At 39.0% G+C, this 14,939-nt stretch overlaps 1 protein-coding gene across 2 annotated transcripts in view; it reads left to right on the forward strand.

Annotated features, from left to right (window-relative positions):
- The first annotated feature begins 1,788 nt into the window (after positions 1–1,788).
- Positions 1,789–14,939, forward strand: part of LOC100511185 (2'-5'-oligoadenylate synthase 1-like) — a 54,992-nt gene continuing 41,841 nt past the window's right edge. For both annotated transcript variants that reach the window (XR_014838411.1, XM_013994999.3), the window contains exons 1-6: positions 1,789–1,875; positions 2,407–2,586; positions 3,340–3,526; positions 6,108–6,298; positions 9,235–9,395; positions 13,410–13,534. Coding sequence is in view for 1 of the 2 variants with exons in the window: in XM_013994999.3 (XP_013850453.3) it covers positions 2,428–2,586; positions 3,340–3,526; positions 6,108–6,298; positions 9,235–9,395; positions 13,410–13,534 (823 nt within the window). In the remaining variant the exon portion in view is untranslated. The remainder of the gene's footprint in view (positions 1,876–2,406; positions 2,587–3,339; positions 3,527–6,107; positions 6,299–9,234; positions 9,396–13,409; positions 13,535–14,939) is intronic.

A 14,939-nucleotide genomic window follows, 5' to 3' on the forward strand; every position in this document is an offset into this window, starting at 1 on the left:
GGGGTGGCAGGGTGGGGCAAGGACAGGAAGAGGGCAGGAGGAGGATTAAAAGTTCACAACTCTTTGGTTCAGTGCATAAAGGACTCTCCTGTTTATGGTATATGTCAACCCGTGTCCTCCTGTGGGGCCAAGGTTGCTAACAGTGACATCCATATCTTAATGCTAGGAAGAGGAAAACTGAGCAAACAATTCAGATGTGTGCTTTGGATGAAAAAAACGTCCAGTGCTGTTTCAAGAGTTCGCCAATGAATCCCTGATGTATGCACTAGACTAGTGGCTTCAAACATTTTGACTTCTACCCAAAGAAAGACATAGAGTAAATACGTATGGTAATAGATACCACCATGGATTACTCTGTAGCAATTAAAAAGAATGGACTCCAGTATAGGTAGTGTCTTTTCAATTCGTTTAATTTTATATAACTTATTAAAAAAAAACAAGCCTCCAAAGTAAGGAACATTTTGTAAGAACATACATGGAGCAAAAAAGATAATACAATAGACGCATTAAATGTTTGCCTGTGGGGGACAAGGAAGGGAATGGAAATGTAGGATGGGGGAAAAGGGAAATAAAACAAAAGAAAGGACTTAATGCTCACCAATGAGAAGACATTACACAAACAAGTTAGTGATACTGAGATCTTACAAAATGCATTTTACCGTGCAACCCAGTACACAAATGTATATGTTTAGCTGTAAAAATGTTTCACGCATCATAATTTACCTTCGCTATGTTCAATATTCTCTAGTTTTGTCCTATTTGACTTTTTCCTTTTTTAAAAATTTTGTTGAAGTATAGTCGATTTAAAATGCTGTGTTAATTTCTGCTGTGGAGCGTAGTGAATCTACTATATATATGTATTCTTTTTCACTTTATTCATATTTTTCATATTTGTTGTTTTTAAAAGCTGGCCACTTAAATTGCTAAATTGCTTTCACAGATTCCTAATGTGACAGGACCCACTGCTGGGGAAGTGAACCCTCTCTCAGTGAAAAGAGCACTTGCTCAGTAGCAGATCATTCAAATTTGACAAAAACTCCAAAACCAATGATGCACTGAAGTTTGTTAGGAGTGAAAACAGTTCGCTTTTCTTTCATTTTATACCGTTACATTTTGGATTCATTTCTAATTCTTATTGAAACTTAGAACTACAACATAGTGTGTGAAAAATGGTCCCCCAAAGATGTCCACATCCTAATCTCTGGAACCTTTGAATTAGTTACCTTACATGGCAAAGGAAAATTAAGTTTGTAGATAGCATTTAGGTTGTTAATAGCCGACCTTAAAAGGAGATTATCCTGGATTATCTAGCTGTGCCCAATGGAATCACAAGGGTTCTTCAGAGTGGAAGAAGGAGAGAGAAGAGGAGATCAGAATAGCTGGATGTGAAGAGGATCCCTTTTGCTTTTGCAGACTCTGAAGACAGAGGAAGGGAGCCAACAGCCAAGGAATGTGTGTCACTTTTAGGAGCTGGAAAAAGCAGGAAATAGATCTTACTCAGAGCCTCCAGAAAGGAATGCAGCCTGAGTAATGCTTTGATTTTAGTCTGGTGTGACCAACATCAGACTTCTGGCCTATGGAACTATAAAATGATAATTTTATATGTTTAAGCCACTAAAGTTGGTGGCAATCTGTTACAGCAGCAGATGCAAAATAATCTGCGAGTATACTTAGAAAAATGTAATGTAACCACTTGCTTAGAAACTGGTAACTACAAATCCCATAATTCTTACCTCTGAGAAAGGAGCTCTAAGCTTCAAACAAGTTATTACAAATGCAAGTAGAGTTACTTAGCAACAAGAAAATCAACAGTTTCAGAAGCAGCCAGCTGAAGATTAGACTTTGCCAACATCTTCTTCCAGACTGCGTCTCTTGGTATAAACTTCTACTTTTCTTTAAAAAAAAAAAAAACTATTTAACTTTGAAAAAATCGAGAGTTAATTTGAAAGATATGTAGAAATCATCACTCAGGATAATTTTCTCAGATATAGGAATTCATTGGGTGGTAAAAAAGGAAGAAACAAAGGCTCTGAGAGTCCCTGAGTGAAGATACTATCTAAATCAGCAGTTAATATCTCTGGGATCTTAGATCCATTTGAAAACGCTTATTAGAAAAATGTATGTATATTCATATATACACAAAATTTTGCATTTGTTTTATTGGTTTTACAGCCTCCTTAATGTTTATAAACTTAGGTTACAAGCAGCTGATGTAAATGGATATTTTCATGATACCACGCTTGATTTTGGTGAGGAATACATTTCCTGGAAAACATTCCTGTGATAGAACACAAATTAGCACACCAGAGAAAATGTTATCTTTATCGTAGGTAACAGTGAGGAATTAGATTTTCTTCAAAGGGCTTATTTATTTATTTATTTATTTATTTATTTTGGCATCAACAGGATCTAAATCACTGGGAAAGGATGTGGGCTCTTAAACTGTACAACTGTGAGCTCTGTGGGAGTGATTTTGTGAGCTGCACGGCTCTGAGGTATCACTTTCAACAGAAGCATCTTGGAAAAGTTCACTGCGAAAAATGTGGCCAAGAAGTCCTGGGGGATAAGCTCCAAGATCACAGCAAGGTACCTGGGTGCACATGGGAGGAAGTTGAGAACCTCCCACTTTTTCTAAAATATTCATGCTTTTTGTCCATTGGCTTTAAGTCTCTTATGAAGATTTATTAACAGAAAATGAAAAGTTAAAACTCATGACCCGAGGCCATGGGTGGCATGCAGTGGACAAAGCTGTCCATCCCAGTCTTCTCAGCTATAAAGGGCCATCTCAGGGCTGCTGTGAAGGACACTCCACAGAGTTCCCTGGACACAAATGTTATACCCAGGACACTGCTATTATTATAGTTATGATTCCAAAGGACTTATCTAGGGATAGGGTTCTCACAGTCCTGGAATTTTTCACTTTCAGTGTGACCTTAGAGGCAGACTAATGTCCTTCCTTCCTTCCTCCTCCTCATTTTACAAATGAGTAATCAAAGATGCAATTCAGCTGACTGATTTGCCCAAGGCCTGAGAAAGTAAATGTCAGAAAAAGAGCTAGGGTCTCATTCTTCTGATTTTATGAAATGAAACCTAGTACTTTTTAAAAGATCATTTTTTCAGCACTGTGGTTCTCATGGTTCTTCACTTTATTAATCTACTGCAGTTTTCCATCTGCAACAAAGAAAAAAAAAACTAATGGATTTTGTTCTGTTTTGAGAATACAGAATGAGAATTCACCGGACCCATGAATGAGCGCATTTCTTGAGAAGTCAAATGAAATCTGGCAGATTGCTCAAAAAGCTTTTGTAATTCCTGTGTTAAGTATTTACTTTTGCTCAGTCTATATCTCACAGGTCAACCATGGAGACACACAGGCTAAACTGGGTAAATCTAGAAGAAAGGAATATAATGCATAAGGCTACAAAAATATCAAAATCCTGTAGAATGTGTTGTAGGCACTTTGGAACAATCCTTAGTCGGGAGAACCATGAAAGACAAGAGCATCACTTCACAGCCAGTAAAAGAGGTAAAGGAGATCCTGGGTGCTTTCCCTCTGTGGGTATTCACACAACATAGGAACCATACTGTGGTTTCCCTTCTCCAGGTTGTGGAAACAGATTGTTTCCAAAAAGAGAAAAGAGAGGATAGAACTAGGATGTGGCCTGAAACTAAGTACACTTGGAATGGCAGGAGGAGAGGGTAATTCTGCAGAGCCTCTTTTGAGGAGGAAACTGGGACACCGAGACATTGTGCAAAGAGACCGCAGAGAAGCACAACTCTGGGGACTTCCAGTCAGAGTTTCAGGATTCAGGTGGGAGTCAGATGATGGTCTGCCCATCAAAAAATAACCACAAAACTAAGATATTATACCATTTCCTCTCATTTTTGTGATTATGTCCTCTAAACTAATGGGTGGTTGCTGCTCTATGAAAGTCTTTTAATAAATTTAAATTTTTTCCAAGAAACTGTAATTGACTCTGAATACAAAGTAGTCACTGAAAATTGATCATTTTTTAAATGAAATACTACTAAAGAGTGTACAAAAATTGGCTACTATATTGCAAGCAAAAGAATCAGTGTTAGAAAAGAAGCCCTAATCTGTTAATTTGGTATAATTGATGAAATTTTAACAAGGGCTCTGTCTCCCCTGAGTGCTGATATAAAATGTCTTGTTCCTGTTTAGTACTATGTCCTGATTTACATTATGATTTCTTCTGTGATCCATGACTTACTTGAAATGTATGTTTTTCATTTCTAACTAAAAGTATGAGGTATTTTTTATTGTTACTGATTTCTCATTTAATTGCATGTTGGTCAGAAAATGTCATGTGTGTGATATCAGTTCTCTGACATGTCAAGTTTATATATTCAATTTCTGTGAATGTCCCATATGTGCTTAAAAAAGGAAAGTCCAGTTAAATGTTCATTCCCAGAAAGGATTAGTGAATTCTTCTTCAAGGCCCTTGGGCCCTCTTCTGCAAGAGACCACTATAAAATTAATTCTCAGTGATAATAGGAATTTTTTCTATAAACCTGAATGAGAGTTGCTTTATTATTGCTGATTCTCAGGGGGGTGTGTGTGTGTGTGAGAGAGAGAGAGAGAGAGAAAGAGGGAGAGAGATCTAAAAAGTTTAGAAAAAAAAAAAAAAGATGGGAATTCCTGTCGAGGCTCAGTCCAAAAAAATCTGACTAGCATCCATGAGAACATGTTCTATCCCTGGTCTCGCTCAGCGGGTTAAGGATCTGGATTTCCTGTGAGCTGTGGCATAGGTCGAAGATGTGGCTTGGATCTGGCATTACTGCGGCTGTGGTGTAGGCTGGCAGCTATAGCTCTGATTTGGCCCTAGCCTGGGAACATCCATAAGCCACGGGTTCAACCCTAAAAAGGACAATAAAATTAAAAAATTTTTTAAAATAAAATAAAAAGTTATGGAAGTTTCTGTGTTGTTGAAGGGAACAACCCCCAAAATGTGCCATTTTGGCATATTGATAATTTTGAGCTTAAGGCAACTGAGAAATAGCAGATCAAAGAAGAACTCTTTGCTCACCCCTTTTCTGCCTAAAAGCAGAGCATAACATCTACCCTTCCCCATCCTCAACCCTTCCTGTACCAGGTTGAGGAGAATAGGTCTTATTTCTGGAGTCATGGAGTCAGCACATCAGTCTGTACAGACAAACCTTACTTAAAAAAACTTTTACCTTCCATTAGTTCCCTCTGTATATTCTCTAGTCTCTTTCCCACGACTGATGGGCCCTAGAAGCCCCAAATCCCCTTGCCTTTGTCTAGTCACTTCTTTATAACTTAGAGTCCTTTGTTACAGGGGTATATAAGTACTTGAATCTGATTCTTTGTAGTCTTCTTTTCTTTTCTATAAAGAACTCTATGCACATAAATAAAATAACATCAATAAAATTTGTATGCCTCTTCCCTTGTCTATTGTCAGTTAGTTCACATGCCCCATTCACTAAACCTAACAGTTTAGTTATTCAGTTCCTTCCTGTAAAAGGTGTGGTCAGTCTTGTCAGCTCTTCTGGCTTAAAACATGGACACACAGACACATCCCTCTAATGTCCCCATTTTTAAAATGTACTACCTCCTAATTTCTAGCTGTTGCCTATTTCTCCTTTTTAAAATCACTGAGCAGGCGCAAAATAAATATTCTGCTGGTAGAATATGGCCTGTCGGCTGACAGTTTAACACTTCAAAATAGATGGTTTAACTTAGAGTTCTTTATTCTGGGATCATTTTATTGAAATTGGTTAACATATTTTTCAGTTAGAAACTTAAAATAATCCATAAATTGGGGAAAAGACTTTTTTTCTGACATAAGAATGACTATTGAGTTAAACTGGTAAATTTCTCATTTGATCTCAGAGAAATTCAGCCACTTATTTGTTGAGACTAACGGTTGACATGCCAGCTGAGCCTAGAGGGAGTGAAGTCAGCTGATGTTCTACCAGCAGAGAGAGTAGGTCTCCCTGATCACAAAAAGCCAGTCCTTATAATTAATTAGACATGATTTGCATACAAAATTAGATTCTTGCCCTAGACACACACATCTTTTTCTATGCAGTAAATAACAAACATCGATCATTTCTTTATGCAGCCCAAATGTCCACAGGATTTTCACCTCATAATATGTTGGAATGTAAAGGTTCCCAAGAACTACAGAGATTTGCAGACAAAAAAATCCACCCTGCCTCAGGTTCTCAGAGAGCTGCTTGTGTGGCTGAAATAGATGCCTTCCTCCAGCTGATCCAGGGTTGCTTTCCGGTACCCATCTCCCGAGTGATCCAGGTAATCTGAACCCCCAGCCCTCAGGCCGGGCCATGCAGCCCTAAGAAAGGCATTCCTTTCTCCTGGAGGTGATACACATCAACCAGGCAGGGCCACATGTTCAAAGGCCAGCTTCACCTTCTGTATGGGGTGATGGGTCTGCCAGAAGCCCTTTGAAATGCCAGGGCAGGCTGCAGGCTGGAGGGCCAGGCACTCGTCCATGTGACAGCTGGAACCCATTAAGGTTGGCAGTTTTTGCTCAAGGGGCCAAAGTGCCTTTACATTGGCAGGGCCAAGGACTTGGCTCACACTTGACCAATATTTGTAAATGCTTAAGGGAATTTCAGGCATAGGAGGTGAGCCTGTCCCCCAGGGCGCTGTTTCATGCCTCAGCAACATGCCTGTGGAAGTAATTAGGTCCCCTGCTGATGGGCTCCCTGTCAACTTGAAGACAATTCACTGTGTCCTGGAATGGTTGTCCACAGAATGCAGGGTCATTCTGTGAAAATCTCCTTGAAGGAAAACGGCCTGAACACAAGGAAGGCATCCAGACAACAACGATGGTGTGGTTTCCCTTCTATCGTTGTTATTTTTAATGTAAGTATCACCACAACATACTATCTAATCAGTGTTTAGGAAAAAAATACAGGATATAGTTCTGAGGGCATTTTTTTCTTATAATTTTTCCATTCCTTCATTTTAAAATGCACACATGATTTTTTACAAAATTACTTTTAGGCCATGTTTATTTAAAATAAAAAATAACTTTTAATGTAACTTAATAGCAAATATGATTTATGCATATGATTAAATTCTAGCTAACATAGCTATGGAAAAGCCTGAATATGAAACAATGTACTTTCTTCCACAGAAACTAGGCGTGGTCACAGAGATAGAAATTGGGAGCCAGACTTCTATTCCAGTCCTGCAAGGTGCCGGCTAAAAACAAGGGCCAATGATTAAGTTGCAGAATCCTGTGTCCTATTCTCCATTCTTGGAGACTGACTGTTCATGTTAGCATATTATGAACTCTCAGGTTAAGGAAGCACTAAAAACTACATCTCTCATATTCCCTTACCACTATGACAAAATCGGTTTCATCAATTAGTTCCACTACTGCAAGATTGAGTCCAGAACCAAGTTAAATTGGAGGAGCGAGGTTCAGTATGGCTAATCTAGATGTAGACGATAAGGATGACTTTGAAGCCGAGAGTTCTGGCAATGACTTCCAGTCCCTGGATTTACAGTAGGGCAGGGGGCTCTGGAATGCGCAATTGCAGAGGCAGCTTCTTGAATCCTAGATGTGAACTAAGGCAGCATGGTCCTTGAGCCACACTTGCCATCACAGCTTTCAGAACAGGCTCTTTGATTGTGGCTGGGTCCACATGCCCCTTGGCAGGTGAGTTCTCAAAACTCAGTAGTGTTATTCTGAAAGTCATTTCTAAAAGTTCAATCTAGAGCTTGTTCTTCTAGCTGTTCCAATGATTTCCTGAATTAAATCCTTTTCTGCTTAAAGTAACTGGACTGGTTTTTTCTTACCTGCAACTAAACCCTTTTGGTACACTGTGGCTCTCCCTTTTGGAAATGTTGCTGTAAAGTGGGATTCCAGGAAGTGGGAGAAAGACACATGCCCTTTCCCCTTGACCTACCCTGCTCTTGTTGGTAGGTGGTACTTGTTTCCTGATTTTCTTTAGTAGTAGATACTTGCCACAATCCATGAACTCTCCCTTCTGACCAAGCTGCCATGCTTTGTCCAGAGCTCAGCCTCCTCCCAGGACAGGCTAGGTCAGTATCAAGAATAAAAATGGCACAATATTTCTTGCTTCAGCCAGCCACACAGTGTCTGAGTGAATGCATTGCTGGAAATCTTTAAGAAATTAACATACAATAAAAGGTACAGGGTTCAGATTGCTTTCTACCTTCACGAGAGAGTGTGTTTCTCAGTCTATGTGTCAGAGTATACCTTTGACAGATTGCTTTTACAATCATAAACATTTGAACATAATGTTTCCCAAATCACAGGTAACAGCTTCTTTTACTGCTGAAGAGCCTCCTTTGGGAACGTGCAACGTAATGTTTTTTATTGAGTGTTAAAGAAGACAAAGATGTGCTGTTAATTACTTAAAGTTTTGAGTTTTATAAAATTATATTTAGCAAGAAATTTCAAATAAATTCTCATTAATTACAAATACAGAATGCTTTATTAAATCACTTTTGATCTATTTAGAACCACAGCAAACTAACACTCTCCTGAAACACCAGTCATTTAAGATTCTAACACACAGGTATGGTTTGTTTCAGGGCACTGGTGCCCCAGGTTGCCCAACCAGGTGTTCATTGAGGGCTGGGCTGCGTTCTACGTGTATAGTGAGGAATTTTTTTTTTTTTTTTTTTTTTTTTTTTTTTTGTCTTTTTAGGGCCACACCTGCAGCATATGGTGGTTCCCAGGCTAGGGGTCGAATCCAAGCTGTAGCCTCCAGCCTACACCACAGCCAGAGCAATGCTGGATCCCCAACCCACTGAGTGAGGCCAGGGATCTAACTTGCATCCTCATGGATACTAGTTAGATTTGTTTCTGCTAAGACACGACAGGAACTCCTGTAGCTATGAATTTAATTCCTGCCTTCAGATTCCTCACCGTCTTTCTGTCTTTCCGCTTAAGTGGCTTTTAAGCAGAAAGTGTGAGAACTCCTAGCTTTAACTCTTCATGAGGATTTTCAGGCTTTTTTTTTCAAATTATGCTTTCTTTTCCACAACTGAATGTAAATTCTCAGTAGACCAAGACAGATTACTTTATTCTCCTATCTTTGGGGGAGGGGGAGGGGAGGGAGGATAAACTGCACATATTTAAGCTATTCACGATGTTAATGGTCCCTAAAAATGCTACAACTAGGCATCTGCCCTTCCCTTGAGATGAGCAGACATTTTCCCCACATGGTTGCCTCTTTTCTTCACAGGGTGGTTCTTATGTAAAGGGGACTGATACTCAAGGATGCTCTGAGATCGACATCGTGTTGCTCAGTGATGTGTTTGGCAGTGTGAACCATTCCAAGAAACAACTGAGAGAAGGACTGGAGGCTCTGAGGGAAAACCTGAAGCGAACTTCACAGGGGAACAGGTCTGGGTGAATGTGTTTCTGTGAATTCTTTTATTTCAAAGGTGGAAAAGACTGCTAAAGGAAACTCAGCTTAGCATAGAAGACCATTATTGAGTAATAATTACTTGTATATGCTAACGTTAAATTCTTGGGAGAAAACTTGGAGTGATTTCCCTGGAGGCTTTTTTTTTTAAAGACTTCTAAGCTAAAATTTCAATGAAACTTCATGAATTCTAGATCCTATGATTTAAGGACTAATTATGTCTTTTCCAATGCACCTTTATTTAATTTCCATCCCTTAGCTGAAATCTGACTCTGAGGAATGCTAACAGGAAGGGCTGGAAAAGGTGCCTCCAGGAACGAAGAATCTTTGAGACACATTTGTCTGATAAACATTCCCTTCAGCGATGTCCTGGGGTCTTTTGCTGAAATGGCTTTGCTGACATTATACACAAAGTCTCTTTGCCTCTAGTGCTGAATAGTCAGGACTATCTTTTTTTTTTTTTTTCCATAAGCTCCAAAAAGAAAAAAAGAAAGAAAAAGCCTTGACATGTTGTTATTTATTTTTCTATTTCATTTTTACATCTCCTGCTATTTTTTTTTCAGTTAAATGAATTGTGGATGAAGAAAAATGCAAATAACTATGTCGTAAAGTGAATAAAACATATTTCTTGAGAAAAACAGACCAGGCTGTTTGCCACTTCAATTCTAAAATAAGATCAATGTTTTAAAACAATGTCTCAGAACTGTTTATTAATTTAAATAATAGATTCATTGCCTAGCCCTTGCCTCAAATGAGTATAGAGAACTAGCCTGAATGTGTCTTTTAATGAAAAACACTACTTTCAGGAATACCGAACACCTACTAAATTGTGGTAGTTAGCAAAGACGTCAGATGAATGGCATGATGGTGGCTATAATGAAGCACATTGGGGTTGGAAAGGCAAAAAAGGGAAATGCTGGAGTTTCATATACGATTACTCCTAACAGGGAAAGACCACCTTTAAGAAAAAAAAAGAAGAAGAAGAAGAAATGGGAGAATGTGTTTTTCATTTTTACCCATTGCTTCTTCCAAGTTTTCCCCCCATTAAATTTGTAAACTATAGGGTACATTATATCATTGTTATTATTATTTATCAAAACAGGACAGTTAATGTACCCTAAAGGCACGTTAAAAATAAGAATGAGGGTATACCCTTTCGCTGGTGACCTTATTTAGAATCAGAATCTTTGTTCTTCATTGTTATGTCCTAATTCAATAATCCCTGCCCACCCAGCGTTAAAGACCCTAAGAGATGATTTCTCCTTAACTCCTTTTCCTCTTCTCTGTATCTCAGGCAGGCATCTTTCTCCTGGACAAAACAGGGCTTAAGTTTTTATTTTGTTAGATTTCTGGGACAAATTTTAAAGTAAAACCCATGAAGAAAAGAACAACTCTGAAAACCTTCGGTGACTTGCTCAACTGTTCCTAAAAACCAGCAAACTCATTTTTCTAAGCTCTGTTCTTTCCATTCTTTCAACTCCTTAAACAATTTAATTGAAAAGCCTTTAAAGTTGAATCAAACTCCCAGGTAACCATCATCCTTTCCTTTGCCTCTCTTATATGTCTATTCCTTCTCCCTTTCTCAGAGTGATTTTTCAAGGGGCTATGATGATTTTAATTTGGCCCAGAATATATTTTGTCCCATATTTTGTTTTGCTGAACAATTCCTTTGCCAAAAAAAAAAAAAAAAAAAAAAAAAAATGGGGTATTTGCGGAAGAACGAGACTTTAAGGCAGACTGAGGGGGGAGGATTGTGAAGTCAAGAAAGGAGGCAGATTGTCCATGGTTGTTTTCTTGTACTTTATCTGTATGCAGCAGTCACTTTTTCTGGCTTTATTCTCTGCTTCTCAGAGCAACCAAGACCATACTATGACTCATTTGAAAGGAAAATTGAATTAAAAATGGAAAAGAAGCAGATATGTGAGTCTGACAGTTGGTTTTGACTCCCACCCACTGAGAGAGTAAAGAAGTTTATTGTTTCAGTTGATACCTGGTTTTTGGTGATATATTGTTTGTTGCTGTTATTTTTAAAGCTCTTCAGTTACTTCATTTTGAAAGATGGGTGTCAGAAAAGCCTTTCTTGTCCCTTGGAACTAGTCCATATCTTAACCTACCAGTAACAGCAACTGTTCAATGTCAGTCATTTTCTGCACCCTGTTTGTAAATGAAACCTCAGGAGGTTTGCCCAGTAAGCCCAGGGTACTAGAAATCATTTACAGGCCAGGGGTATTCCTTTCTGCACATACCAGTGTGTTTATTATTGAAAACCACAATGGGGAAACATATTCTGAGCTTTTAAAAATGTGTCATGCCTTTAACAGTAATGTTTGTAACTGGGATTTCTGCCCACTAGCTCTTATTTATAACTGCTTTGATTTAGAGGTCTTTAAAACAAGAATCTCTCTTTAACTTTGTATTATCAGGTCATATCATCTTAAGGCTCTTCTCTGATAAATAGTCCTTTTAAAGCCATATTGCCAGACATGGAGTTGTCCTAACAAGGCATAGCCAAGATAAGACATGTCCATGGATGGGGCTGCCATGAAATAGCAAGTGGCCAATATATCATCTGAGGACTCATGACAAAGCACTGCTAGGACCCCAAACTGCTTTTCCACTTATAACAACAGCCAAAATGTTTGAGATACTCATTGAACAGTAAGGTTCCTGTTCAGTTAGTCTAGGGCAGGGATTCTCATTACATTCTAGAGGTGACCTGAACTCCCACAACTGATTCAATGATACCTCATTTAAGCCCCCTGGTATCCACAGCAAGTATAAACTTCTCCCACCTGGGACCATGTCTCCCAAACATAGTTACTACGTTGAGCACAGCAAGATCTGCCTACAAAGTGTAACAGAAGTGTTAACGCTACTGGCTTATCTAATTCCTTCTCACTCTCCCTGACTGAGAGAGAGAAGGATATACTCATGAGAAAAGTAAAAAGGAGGGAACTTAACAACGATTTAAAGTATTCCTCTTGTGGTACATGGAGCCAATTAGAACTTCATATTCTTGACATTAAAAAAAAGTAAAGAGGAGTTATAACATTTCAGAACACTCTGTTCAATTTAAATGAAAGTTTGTTTATATATATCCCCCCCCATTTGGGGTAATATCTATTGATCTGTGTTATATTTCACTAATTCTCTTTTCTGCTATATCTAATTTTATTAAATTTATCTATAAAACTCAAGTTCAATTATTTTTTCCATTCTTTTAAAATATATATATAAAATTCAACTCTGGTTTAATTTTTTATCTTTATGTCTACTTTTACTTTCCACTCCTCTATTCTATTGAACATGTTAATCAGTTAAAGTCTTGATCTACTTATGCCAATATTTGAATCACCTATGGGGTCTGTTTCTATAGTTTGTTATCTTAGTTTTAAAACGTATAGTCCTCTTAGAATTTCTAGTGGTTTTTAAAGATTAAAAGCAGGACACTGTGCGTTAAAAATCTTAGATGTTTCATTTGATGTTCTCTCTTTCCAGAGAGGGTATACCCTTTCTTACTAAGTGGTTATTGTAAGAGCTGATCACTCAGGTAACACCCCATATCCATTAAATAAAAATGTCTGGAGGTGAGAGCAAGCCATCAATACTTTTTGAAGATCCCAGGTGATGCCAGTAGGCAGCTGAGGAGCCACTCTTGTAGCTTAATATGTTCATCGAGGACTTTCCCTTAATCCTTGTCTCCTTAGTCCCTGAGACTGAATCCTAACAGGAACTAGGGAAGGAGCTCTTGTTTTAAAGGGTGGCCAGAAAAGACTAAATGGTACAGCAGAGACCTGAATTCCAGCCATGGAAGATAAGTTTTGTAGGAAGAGTAACTGCAAAAGTCCTGAAAAGGGAACACCCTTGTCATGTTCAAGAAACAGCCAAGAGAGCAGCAGGGCTTGTGTAAGTGGAAGGACAGTCAAAAATCATCTCATGTATTCTTTTTTCTCTTTCTATTACCTCTCACCATATCATGTTCCTTTTCCAAGGATCCTAATGGGGAAGAGAACATCACTGTCTTTAAGATTCAATTATTTATGCACTGAAAGTCTTCACAGCCATTCCTTTGAGATCATGGCCTACTATGATGTGCTGGGGCCTACACCTTCCACAGGTAAGATTGATTGATTTGTTTCACAGGAAATCTTTAAAATGGCTGTTCATTCATTATGTATTTATAGAGGACTGACCACATCCTAACACAGTACTGAGCTGGGCATTCAGAACCAGCTTGCTGGCAATAGAACTGCCACTCACTGGCTTTAGGAAGTATTTTTCTTTTCTTGCAGTGCATTAATACCAGTCATTCTTATGCTACCAGTTTTTGTGTGTGTGTGTGTGTGTCTTTTTAGGGCCGCACCTGTGGCATTTGGAGGTTCCAAGGCTAGGTTCAAATCAGAGCAGCAGCCACTGGCTTCTGCCACAGCTATACCAACACAGGATCTGAGCTGCATCTTCAACCTACACTATAGCTCAAGGCAACACAGGATCCCTAACCCACTGAGCGAGGCCAGGGATTGAACCTGTGTCCTCATGGATCCTAGTCAGATTCACTTCTGCTGAGCCATGACAGTAACTCTGCTACCAGTTTTTAATTTAATTTAAATTTACTATTTGTCTAGGATAATGGAGTGCAGAAAGAACACAAAAGAAATGTGGATTTGGCCTACAAAGAACTGCTTCTTGCAGCAGGAATTCCAATTTGAGCATAAACTGAGTTTGCACTGGGATTCAGCCACCATCTGGCTAACTCAGGAGGTTAGATGAGTCTCCTTTAGTGGAAAAGATTGGTTAGGAACAGAACTTCAGTCTAAATTCAACAGATTGTTGAAGGTGTTTAAGACTTTGCATCAGTGGACTCATACCTCTGTCTTTGGGAGAAACACTTCAAAAAATTAAGTAAAAACCAGAAGAGCTATTTCCTGGGTATCTACAAGGCAGCCAGATTTCAAGTTGGCACAGTTTTTCAGCCTGAGTGGCAGAGGGCAGCTCTGAAGTTACGTACATGCAGAGAAGGGGCCCAGTGTGCCTGAGCAGCTAAGAGGACCACCCCCACTTTGAACTGAGAAGATGCAGGTGCTGGCCTCTCTCTTTGATAGTCTTAGTTCTCTAGTCCTGGAAGGAGGAGTAGTGCCTTTGGCAGGCATCTCCACTATTGGTGGCATTACTGCTTTTGGGTGGACCATCAACGCTTCTGGTATCTGCAGCCACAGAAGGCATCAAACACAGCACGAAAGAGCAGAAGACGATGATGCAGATACCATGTGGTACAAAAAGTAAAAGCCTGCAAGCACACATGAGATAGTCCCTGGGGACCTAAGCAGGAGAGGACTTGGAGGGAGTTGGAGGTCCTCAAAGGAAGTGAAAAGTGATAAGGACAGAGTCATAGAATGACACTGTTATGGTCATTGTGATGTTATTTTTATGCCTAAGATGCTGTGATAGTATCTAGAGTTAGATATGAAATATAAAATCTAATTATGCTCATAAAAGGAGGGAGAGAGTGATAGAGTATTTCC

Source organism: Sus scrofa, chromosome 2, assembly GCF_054392235.1.
Source record: "Sus scrofa isolate SSC_HxYL_T2T_F1_AM1 chromosome 2, Sscrofa_HxYL_maternal_Yorkshire_Landrace_v2.0, whole genome shotgun sequence".
Lineage (NCBI taxonomy): Eukaryota > Metazoa > Chordata > Mammalia > Artiodactyla > Suidae > Sus > Sus scrofa.